At 43.5% G+C, this 12,395-nt stretch overlaps 1 protein-coding gene across 1 annotated transcript in view; it reads right to left on the bottom strand.

The window, feature by feature from the left end:
• The window catches only part of PHF24 (PHD finger protein 24), a gene marked incomplete at its 5' end in the record, with an annotated part of 124,480 nt that extends 112,388 nt beyond the window's left edge, over window positions 1-12,092 (bottom strand). Inside the window, one exon of the mRNA XM_082243954.1 lies at window positions 11,697-12,092. Coding sequence (XP_082100080.1) covers window positions 11,697-12,092 — 396 coding nt within the window. The remainder of the gene's footprint in view (window positions 1-11,696) is intronic.
• Window positions 12,093-12,395: the final 303 nt, after the last annotated feature.

The raw sequence follows: 12,395 nt of genomic DNA, 5'->3' as shown, positions 1-12,395 counted from the left end.
CAGGGTTAAAGGGGGGCAGTGTGTATATGAAGGGGGTGTAGGGTTAAAGGGGGGGGCAGTGTGTATGGAATGGGGGGTGTAGGGTTAAAGGGGGGCAGTGTGTATATGAAAGGGACTGTAGGGTTAAAGAGAAGCAGTGTGTATATGAAGGGGGGTGTAGGACTAAAGGGGGTGGTGTGTGCAGGAAGGGGGGGGGGGCAATGTGTACAGAAGGGGGAAAGTGGGGTTAAAAGGGGGGCATTATGTACACGAAAGGGGGCCATGTGTTTTTTTTTGGGGGGGGGGGTGCAAGTAGCTAGTCTTGCCTAGGGTGCAAAATAGTCTAGCACCATCCCTGCCCATATGCATACTCAAAAAATAAAGCGAGATAGAGCCGCACTACTGTTGAAACCAAAAAGATATTGTTTAACAATGAGAACATCTCCCACAGGATGCAGGTTGGCAAGAGATGTACCAATTGAGTGAACTATAGGGTTTTTGGATTCTGTAGGGCGGCGGTATCTCCCTTAAACTGCACCCAAACACAGGAGAACATCTGAACCTCTGCAGAGAAAGCCTTAGAGAACTGGGGACCCCCATCCAGATAAAGCAATGTACAGTACAAACCAAGCTGCACTCCAGGCAAGCAGCTGAATACATGGATAAGATATATCAACGTGAACCATCTTATCTATCAAAGAATATGAAGTTCTCTCCAGCTACTTCTGCGATCAAACACCTGTGCTAAACAGCACAGCCAGGAGGGTGACTTCAGCTTCTCTGAAGGAAAGGGTTAGGAGCTCTGCCAGTAGATACCAGAAAAGGCGCTTGGAATACTGATAATCATAGAGGAGAGAGGTTTGGGACTTTAAATGAGGCTCATACCCTGATGTGCCTCCATCCCTATATCTGAGAGAAAAAAGGAGAGGTATGGGACTTTATATGAGGTGTGCCTAAACCCATGGGTGTGATAGATGAACATAGTAAACATGTACAAACGTATATAGAATCATAAGTTTATTAAATTCTATGGATAGGTGGTCACATTGTAATGTCATAATAGAAGCATACATATAATGACTTGGTACATGGGTGATATAGTAGAGCCATGGCATATAGGGAACCATCAATAAATAAATAGAATAATAAATATACATTATAGACAACAATGGATATATGTACAGAAAATATAGTTTTTACATGATGAAAACCACAAGGATTGACTCCTAAATTGCTCTACGCGTTTCGTGACATTCACTTCTTCAGGAGCAGGTGCAATTCATATATCTACAAAACATACATGTGTAAGAATAGTAATGTATCCAAGTATGCATATAACAAATGCAATACCCATCATTGGTTGTACTTACAATTTGATACAAAAAATGGCCCCAAGGGATTGGGTTTGAGGGTCTACTGGAAAAGTCTATACCGGGAACTGTGGGAGCTGTGTCTTTACGTGTGCACATGTTCATCTATCACACCCATGGTTTTAGGCACACCTCATATAAAGTCCCATACCTCTCTTTTTTTTCTCTGGAATACTGATAATCAGTTATGTAAAATTGCAGAATGTCAAACCAATTTCTAAAACAGGGTATACCAGGTTGAACATAAAACAAAAAACCTGACAGATCCCAAGCAATGGGGATGCAGGGATCTCCCCTGCTGTGCTATTGTATTCTGACAACAAGAGCTCCTCCCCCTTCATGATACACAGATCAGCACTGCAGTCATTGGCTGCAAGCACTGATTGAATGCTAGTTTTCCAGTATGACCGAATCCAGTTGTTAGACCAACTTTGGTTGTACAGACAGGCGCAGACACATATTGAAATGTGACAGGTTCCTGCTAAATAGGCCAATTTTCAGTCCATGTATACCCAGCTTAAGTCTCTGGTGAAGCTGTTCTTGTCAAACAAGGTTACCTGGACCTTAACCCTACTGAACATCTCCTGTACCAGCTTGGGGAAGGCCCTTTTCTGTGTCAGCATAACTGTGTCACTGTGACTAAAGACAGCACCATAAAGGTATGGTTGGATCAGATTGGTGTGGAAGAACCTAAGCAGCCTACACAGAACCCTGGCCTTAACCCTACTGAACACCTTTGGGATGAATTGGAACACAGATTCAGCTCCTGACCTAAAAAAATGTTCTCTGGGCGGAATTGGCGCACATTCCTATAGATAGACCCTAACATTTTGTGAAAAGCCTTCCCAAAGAAAGGAAGTGGTCAGCAGGGTTCAGAGCTTTGACCTGAACCCTACTGACCCCCTTTGGGATAAAATGGAATGTCTATTGCGATGTTCTCATCCAACATTCAGTACCTGACCTCAGAAATGTTCTTTGGGCTGAATGGGCACAAATTCCCACCGATGCATCCTAAAATCATTTGGTAAGCCTTCCCAAATGGTGGAAGCCTCAACAGAGCCCTGACTTGAGCCCTACTGACCACCTTTAGAATGAACTTGAACACAGATTGCAAGTCCGATATTCTCATCCAACATCAGTACCTGACCTCAGAAATGTTCTTTGGGGTGAATGGGCACACATTCCCAGAGATACACTAAAAAATTTGGTGGAAAGCCTTCCTGAAGAATGGAAGCCTTCCCAGAGCCCTGACCTGAACATGAATTGGAATGCAGATTGAAAGTTTGACCTTCTCATCCAACATTAGTACCTCCCAGAGATACTTCCCAAAATCTGGTGGAAAGCCATCCTGAAGAGTGGAGGGTGTTAAAATTACAAAGGGGGAGGTTGGGCAAATTCTTATTACTGGCCATTGTTTGCTTATATGATATTCATCAAGATCATATTGGTGTGATAATTAGGTGTCCAAAACAAATTAGCAATTTAGTGTATGGGGGGGGGGGGGAATATGATTGAACACCCTCCCTCCATGTGTATATTCTTGTGTAGCACCCTCCTAGTTAGGTTGCTAGGTAATTTTGGTAATTTTTGGCTTCTTCTGTAATCAGAGGAGCAGTGGTTGTTTGGTCTTGCCTGTTCAGGGCTTCACAGGCTGGGGGTTTAATTGCTTTCCCCTGCCAGTGGAAGAAGTTTCTGGAGCTTAGGGAGGGAGAATTCAGATGACCATCCTGAGTATTGAGCAGAGCCGAGCCAATCCCTGGGGAGGTGTACCCAGATGGTGGTTGGGCTGCTGTTAAGTAGTCCGGAATCCTGAGGAGAATTTTTTTCCCTCCTGAGGGAATGGATCTGTGAGTTGAGAGGAGGGGGGCAGCTACTAACATTACCTAACATTTTGGAGTATCCCACATCACCACAGACCCCCTCCTCTTACCAGTTCTACAAGCAATTAAACTTAAAAAGTTCCCTAGACTAGTGATGGCGAACCTTGGCACCCCAGATATTTTGGAACTATATTTCCTGTGATGCTCAACTACACTGCAGAGTACATGAGCATCATGGGAAATGTAGTACCAAAACATCTGAGGTGCCAAGGTTGGCCATCACTGCCCTAGACTGTTCAATGAGTCGGAGTGAATAGACTGTTGCTGTGTACCTGGCTGCCTTTGCGTTGGAAAAGTACCTGTTGAACTTTATCTAAAAACTATTTTTTTGCTTCTGGATAAACTTAGAATAACTCAAATAAGTTGAGTTTGTTAATTGTCCTAATTAAGTCTTTACAAGGACTTATACAACATCCCAGCCCTGATAAAGGGGGAGTGTTCAAACCCTCAAACGTGTTGTGTTTAAATTATGTGATAAACAGGTGTAGCACCCTCTGGTGTGAGATACTAGTATTGGTAGAGTAGGTAAACTATATTCTGGCCAGGAATAACCAGAGTCAGTAAATTGGGTCAGGTTTATCAGAGGCCAGGGCTGGATGACTCATCTTGGCAGTTCTCTGGTGCATTCCCTTATGTCTAGAAGGTTGGAGAACCTTCTAGAATTAGAGGGCAGGGGTTAGGAGGAGCTTCCATGCATATTTATGAGGCCTCAGCCAATCCCCAGTAGTGGGCTGGCAGGGGGGACTGAGATAACCTCATATATAGACATGGGCCATGCCAGCAGGGGCAGTTGGACGGAAAACGGAGAAGCAGTGTTGAGGAGGCTGTCAGTGGCTGTGATCGGGTGCTGGAAGGATTCTGCCACAGAAAAAAGGGAGAAGGCTTTTCTGGAAGTACAGGAGCAAACAGAGGACAGAGTGGGTAGTGCAACACTGGTGGGAGCTAACAAAGTGGGAAGACTGCCACATGTAGCCAGTCTCCCTTGAACACAGGGGTGGACCTAAGTCGTCTAACTTTTTCCCTGAGAGATCTCCAGAGAGAGTCAGCTGGGTGGGCTGGTTAAGAGTCATTTGGGCAGACTGGTGTAGAGAGGCAGCCAGGAGGGATGGTGAAAAAAAGGCAGCTGTACCCAGATGAGCTTGCATTGCCTAAAGAAGTGGTGCTGGGATCAGTGGCCACAAAGGAAGCAGAAGGAAAGGTTACAAGCTGCTACTCTCCACATGTGCTACCGTTAACCACTTACAAACCGCCCACCATGTATTTACATCGGTACTTGACATTAAATACCAGGGTTATGGCAGCAGATAGTTAACGTGACTCGTTAGTGTTACAAGGTCTCAGGTGTGAATGGGGAGCAGGTGTGTTAAATTTAGTGTTATCGCTTTCACTCTCTCATACTGGTCACTGGAAGTTCAGAATGGCACCTCATGGCAAAGAACTCTCTGAGGATCTGAAAAAAAAAATTGTTGCTCTACATAAAGATGGCCTAGGCTATAAGAACATTGCCAATACACTGAAACTGAGCTGCAGCACTATGGCCAAGACTATACAGCGGTTTAACAGGACAGGTTCCTCTCAGAACAGGCCTCGCCATGGTCGACCAATGAAGTTGAGTGCACGTGCTCAGCGCCATATCCAGAGGTTGTCTTTGGGAAATAGACGTATGAGTGCTGCTAGCATTGCTGCAGAGGTTGAAGGGGTGGGGGGGTCAGCCTGTCAGTGCTCAGACCATACGCTGCACACTGCATCAAGTTGGTCTGCATGGCTTTCGTCCCAGAAGGATGCCTATTCTAAAGATGATGCACAAAGCCCGCAAACAGTTTGCTGAAGACAAGCAGACTAAGGACATGGATTACTGGAACCATGTCCTGTTGTCTGATGAGACCAAGATAAACCTATTTGGTTCAGATGGTGTCAAGTGTGTGTGGGGGCAACCAGGTGAGGAGTACAAAGACAAGTGTGTCTTGCCTACAGTCAAGCATGGTGGTGGGAGTGTCATGGTCTGGGGCTGCATGAGTGCTGCCGGCACTGGGGAGCTACAGTTCATTGAGGGAACCATGAATGCCAACATGTACTGTGACATACTGAAGCAGAGCATGATCCCCTCCCTTCGGAGACTGGGCCAATAGACAGTATTCCAACATGATTACGACCCCAAACACACCTCCAAGACGACCACTGCCTTGCTAAAGAAGCTGAGGGTAAAGGTGATGAACTGGCCAAGCTTGTCTCCAGACCTAACAATTGAGCATCTGTGGGGCATCCTCAAATGGAAAGGTGGAGGAGCGCAAGGTCTCTAACATCCACCAGCTCTGTGATGTCGTCATGGAGGAGTGGAAGAGGAGCCCGGTGGCAACCTGTGAAGCTCTGGTGAACTCCATGCCCAAGAGGGTTGAGGCAGTGCTGGAAAATAATGGTGGCCACACAAAATATTGACACTTTGGGACCAATTTTGACATTTCCACTTAGGGGTGTGCTCACTTTTGTTGCCAGCGGTTTAGACATTCATGGCTTTGTGTTGAGTTATTTTGAGGGGACAGAAAATTTACACTGTTATACAAGCTGTACACTCACTACTTTACATTGTAGCAAAGCGTCATTTCTTCAGTGTTGTCACATGAAAAGAAATAATAAATGTGAGGGGTGTACTCACTTTTGTGAGATACTGTACACAGTATAAAACTGTAATGAATATTTAAAGATGTTCAGATCAGAACTAAGAAACAGTGATATTCTGCGCCGCGTCCAGAAGGGGGTTAATGGCCGGCTACCTGAATAATCGAATGTCATTTGTTCGGCGAGGCGCTGCAAATGGTTGAGATGGAATATTGAGCTTTCAAGTTCTGATACAAATTGTTATTGCATTGATCGGGGCCGTCTCCAGCCGCTAAGTGCTGAGTTATGGATGAGATCTGCGCCGCTATAATTTATGTACCGATCGCTGCCGCGCTCTCTCCGGTTTTGTTTTCCTGGCCGAGAATGAGGAACATGAAATGACTTTCCACAGCCAGACAGGAACAAGCAATAAAAAAAAAAATTATGTGAACAATGTAATTCAAATATGTTTGATCCCAATGGGGAATTAAATATGTGAGGACAGATTATTCATATTAAGAGTAATAAGGGCTCATTTACACTAGAAGCTGGGGGGGGCATGGGGGGGGGGGTCGGATGGGGAGGCAAAACACTGTGGTTGAGCGACATTTGTACCGCCCCCAACTGTTATCCATTTAATCTACGCGTTTCACACTTCTTCAGCACTTAACCTGTTGCCGCCCGTGCTATAGCCAAATGACTTACGGACTTACTTTGCCAGGGTGGCGTCTATTGACGTCCTCCCATGATCGCGCTTCCAAAGAACCAGGTAAAGGTCCAATCACAGCGGCCCTTTACCACATGACCAGCTGTGTCCAATCACAGCTGATCACGGATGTTAACACAAGCCAGTTATCAGCCTTTTTCTCCTCACGCTGAGAGAAGCTTGTGTTAAAGGGATATCGGCACTGATAATCAGGGCACTGATTATCTGTGTCCTGATTATCAGTGCAGTCCCAACAGTGCCCACCAGTGTTGTCAATCAATGCCCACCAGTGCTGCCAGTGACACTTATCAGTGCCATCTATCAGTGTCCATCAGTGCCACCTATCAATTCCCATCAGTGCCACCTATCAGTGCCATCCCATCAGTGCCTCCTTATCAGTGCCCACCAGTGCCACCTATCAGTTCCCATCAGTGCCAACTATCAGTGCCAATCAGTGCAACCCCATCAGTGCCTCCTCATCAGTGCCCACCAGTGCCACCTCACCAGTGCCCATCAGTGCTGCCTTATCAGTGCCCATCAGTGCCACCTATTAGTGCCCATCAGTGCTACCTTTTAGTGCAGCCTCATCAGTGCCTCCTCATCAGTGCCCACCAGTGCCACCCTCATCAGTGCCCATCAGTGCAGCCTATCAGTGTCCATCAATGCAGCCTCATCAGCACACATTAGTGAAGGAGAAAAATTACCTGTTTGCAAAATCATAAAAATCTATGAAAAAAATGTTTTTTTTTTTCTGAATTTTTCAGGGTTTTTTTTCATTTGTTTAGCAAAAAAAAAAAACAGTGGTGATCAAATGCCAAAAAAAAAAAAAAAAAAAAAATACTCTGTGTGAAAAAAATGATAAAAATGTCATATGGGCACAGTGTTGCATGCATGTTGTCATTCAAAGTGTGACAGCGCTGAAAGCTGAAAACTGGCCTGGACAGTAAGGGGGTGAAAGTGCCCGGTATCCAAGTGGTTAATGATGACTCACATAATTAAGCACTGATGTAGCGTGAAATGCGAAGACTTTCCACATTCACTTGAATGGGTTGCGCTCAGTGGGTACCAGTGTTAATTTAGTTGACGAAAACATTTTCGTTGACTAAAATATGACTAAAACTAAAATAATTGAGATGACTAGAATACGACTAAAACTAAAATGTCATTTAAGTCAAAAGACTATGACTAAAACTAAATTGACGTCAAAAGTAACACTGCACCACCACATAAGAATATGAATCGGGCATCTACTAAGCTGTAGAAAAGAAAAGAAAATTAAGAAAAAGGCTTTTCTTATTTTTTTTTTATTTTTTTTTTGGTAATATTTTATATTGGCACTATATTCAGGTAATATGTGCAATGGCATTACAGCCAATAGAGTGTACAGTTTTTATTTTTTTTATTTTTTTAACCACTTAAGCCCCGGAAGATTTTACCCCCTTCCTGTCCAGGGCCTATTTTGCGATTCGGCACTGCGTGACTTTAACGGACAATTGCGCGGTCATGCTTTACCCAAATGAAATTGACGTCCTTTTTTTCCCACAAACAGAGCTTTCTTTTGGTGGTATTTGATCACCTGTGCAATTTTTTGATCATGCACTATAAACAGAACAATTTTGCAAAAATAACAATATTTTTCACATTTTTTTTATATGAAATTCCCCCCAAAAAAATGCAAAAATCTATTTTTTAACATTTTAGGCCAATTTGTTTTCTGCTACATATTTTTGGTAAAAAAAATCGCAAAAAGCGTATTTTGATTGGTTTGCGTAAAAGTTATTTGCGTTTACTAACAAAGGGAAAGATTTTTGTCATTTTTGTTGTTTTTTTTTTAACGAGAAACGGCGGCGATCCGCGATTTTGTTTGAGGGACTGCGACATTGCGGCGGACAGATCGGACCCTTGACTGACATTTTTGACACTTTTGGGGTTACCAGTGAAATTACTACAGTAATCAGTGCTATACATATGCACTGTTAGGGAAGGGGTTAACTTTATTGGTGATGCAGGGGGTAAGTGTGTCCCTAGGGGCATGCTTCTAACTGTAAAGGGGCGTGGCTAGTGGTGTAACAACAGAGACATACGATCCTACATAGCAGGACCATATGATCTCTGTTCTTACACAGGGGAGAATGACAGGCGGCTTTGTTTACATTAGCCGCCTGCTTTTCTCCCTCTGCAACGGACGATCGCGAGTGGCCGGCGGACATCGGGTCCGCCGCGCACACGCGCGGGGGTGTCCGTGAACAAACGGGAGCGCGCCTCTGGCGGCGCGCGCTCGCCCCCTAGAGGCTCACTGTCGAGCAACGTAGCCCTACGACGCTTTGCCTGTGAGGGGCTGACTGCCGCAGTAAATATACTGACGGCAGTCGGCAAGTGGTTAAGTTGTACTTCTGCTTGTCAAAAAGCAATATATTTATTTATGGAACTTAGTTTTATTTATAAAGACATTATATATCACAATGGGTAAATTTGTGTCTGTAGTGCGTGTTCAACCCTTAATACCAGAAATAATAACATATTATTCAATTTTTTTTTTTATAATTTACAAATGGAAGTTGGAGGAGCGCAAGATCTCTAACATCCGCCAGCTCCGTGATGTCATCATGGAGGGGTGGAAGAGGGCTCCAGTGGAAACCTGTGAAGCTCTGGTGAACTCCATGCCCAAGAGGGTTAAGGCAGTGCTGGAAAATAATGGTGGCCACACAAAATATTGACACTTTGGACCCAATTTGGACATTTCCACTTAGGGGTGTACTCACTTTTGTTGCCAGCGGTTTAGACAATAATGGTTGTGTGTTGAGTTATTTTGAGGGGACAGCAAATTTACACTGTTATACAAGCTGTACACTCACTACTTTACATTGTAGCAAAGTGTCATTTCTTCAGTGTTGTCACATGAAAATATATAATAAAATATTTACAAAAATGTGAGGGGTGTACTCACTTTTGTGAGTACACAAGAGATGTGGGGCGGTCGGCAACAGGTTAAAGTGGTCACGTGCACTTTAGGGTAACAGATCTACCCGTGAAAATGTAATAAATGAATAAACGTGAATACCCGCGCTAAAAATAAATGAATAGATGTGTACCTTTATGTAGCTTTAATTACATTTCTAAAAAAGCTGCAGCTGATTATAAAGGTTTTGAAACCTCCAACAACACAAAAAAAAAAAAAAAAAGAGTAAATCAGCACTGCTTCTAAATACCTTCTGTAATATACATTAAATGTTTCCCAATACATGCAAAATAATTGGGCGCTTCAGTTCAACAAATCCATTCATATAACCTTTCTATTTTAAAATAGCGCATAACCCAAAACCTATATTTGACGTGGTACATAAATAATGCATAAAAAAATAATAACAATTAAATTGCAGTGCATAAATTCAAGCCCTTTAGTGCTTTTCAAAAAACTAAGGTATAGGTGAAATCATAATGTTCCCCTCCTGAATTTACACTCACCGACAGTAAGATGTAAGTCAGCATATTACTTGTTCTCCTCCCCGTCTCAGGACTCAGCAGTAAGAGAGGAACCGGAAGTAGAGCCTTATAGCAATATCGCGGGTACCGTAATTAAGATGTTATCCCTTCTTCCTCCATAATAAACGCTCATAGACCCACGACATGCAGGACACCGGAAGTGACGTCACTTGCTCTGCCCGACGACGTGTGATGCAACGCGTCGGGCAAAGCAACTGATGTCACTTCTGGTGTCCAGCAAGTCATGGATCTATGAACCTTTTGAAAAGTACTAAAGGACTTGAATGGATTTATTTTTCTTAATCCAAAGTTTATTATATTAATTACCAAAAAGACAAAGATAGGAACATAGAGCAAGTAGTGCATGAATACATTGTACTAGTGATCGACCGATTACGACCCCCCCCCCCTCCCACCACCTTTCGCAGCTCGCCCGGGTCTCCAATCCCACTGGGCAACCAGCCTGCACGGCCGCCGAAGACCCGATCAAAGCCGCATTCGGGTCTCCATGCAAAAACCCGGAAGTGATGTCATGACATCACTTCCGGGTACTCTGCTCCAGATTAAAAAAATGACAGCATTCAAAACATCCAAACTTGGCGTTTTGAATGCTTTTAAGTGCAGAGGAGGGGTTTAGGGTCTTATAGACCCCCAGATCCCTCCAAAAGGAGTACCTGTCTAGTGATAAAAATAATTTTTTTTTTAAATGTACGAAAATATCAGCCAATATCAGCCGATACCGATATGCAATGGGCAAAATATCGGTATCGGCAATGAAAAACCAAAATCGGTCGATCACTACATTGTACAGTATTCGTAACCACACATTCAAACAAATAAGAGAAAAACATCAACAGATACACAGTACAATAAAACCCAATTAGCAAATCTCGATTTTCCACATCAGCAAATATTGGCATAAAAAATCAGGGTCAAAGGTCAAGACCACTAGTGGCCCACAACAGCTCGTGCAGTGAACTAGCCAACTGTATATATCCTGTGGTGAGAAAGAATATAATGTAGAAGAGTAGGAAGAGAGAAGTGGCATAGAAAAGCAAGAAAAGAAAGAGAGGAGAAGGAAGGAAAAAATGGAGAGAAAAAGAGGTGAGGTCCTCAAGAAGAGGGCTAATGACAGTTACCAAGGTTAAATTTGCATTATCCTGCTCATCACCAGTTGTGACGGGGCCAGTCCTGGGTGGTCAAGCTAACCCTGCCAGACCGTATAGAATTTTCGAGCAGCATTACGGTGGCGGTAGGCCAGTTGTTCTCTCAACAAAATAGAATTAACTTGATTTATCCATTGTGCCATTGGAATTTATCCATTATCCATTGGAACAGAAGAACTCATCCGAAATCTAGCAACCATTTTTCTAGCTAAGTGCCATAGTGTAGGTCCCTGTTTGGAATGGTTCAGGATCTAAGGTACCCAATAGACACACTAGTGGGTCAACAGCCAAAGGAACCTGAGAGACCTGTGATACTGTATGTATTGCATATCTCACTAATTTCGGACATCTCCATAGCATATGGATAAAGTCACCTATATGTTGACTACATTTCGGTTGAATGGATTTGTTGAACTGAAGCACCCAAATAATTAGCATGAATTAGGAAACATTTAATGTATATTACAGAAGGTATTTACAGTAGAAGCAGCGGTGAAAATGTCATAGATCTCCTCACCTCTTCTCGTTGCTCCAGGCTGATCCCTGGAGGATCGTCGTCATTCAAAGCCCGAGTAGGTCTGATGAAGGCGGGCGGGGTGAAACGTTTGGTTTTATCAAATTCGTCGGGTTCTACCCCTTTGCCGTCTCGCAGTCTCTCCCAGGCCGCTCGGTTTATGGGGTTCTCCTGCCGAGGCTGGGACTGGCATGGGGATCCATTGTTCGAGTCAGTTTCATCTTTGTCCTCTTCCAGAACCTTGTCCAAAATGTCCCCTTTGCTCCCTTTCCGGATGCAGCCCTCAGATTTCCTCTTGCTGGGCGGCCGATCCTTCAGCCCGTCCTTGAATGCAGAGACGGCGATGCTGACCTTCTGCACCTGCTCCACCGTCTGCCTCTTGGACATCAACACACCCATCCTCCTGCAGGCCAGAGAAGGACATAGGCATGGTAAAAAGACAGGAACAGCGCAAAGATACCTTGTCATCAACTTTAAAAGAATTGTGTTAGAAGCACAAAATAAAATCAAGTATTTATTGTTATTATAATTAATTATTATTATTATTAGTAGTAGTAACAAACAAAAAAAGAGCGACAATTAAAAAAAAAAATATATATTTTTCACTTTCTGCTATATAACACCACCCCCCCCCCCCCAAAAAAAAATAATAAAATGTAAAAATCACATTTTTTCATCATTTTCAATCATCAGGCCATCCAT

The sequence above is a fragment of the Pelophylax lessonae genome (genome assembly GCF_965119305.1).
Source record: "Pelophylax lessonae genome assembly, chromosome: 1".
Taxonomy (NCBI): domain Eukaryota; kingdom Metazoa; phylum Chordata; class Amphibia; order Anura; family Ranidae; genus Pelophylax; species Pelophylax lessonae.
The sequence above is the reverse complement of the archived record's forward strand: the minus strand, read 5'-3'. Positions and strand labels throughout refer to the sequence as shown.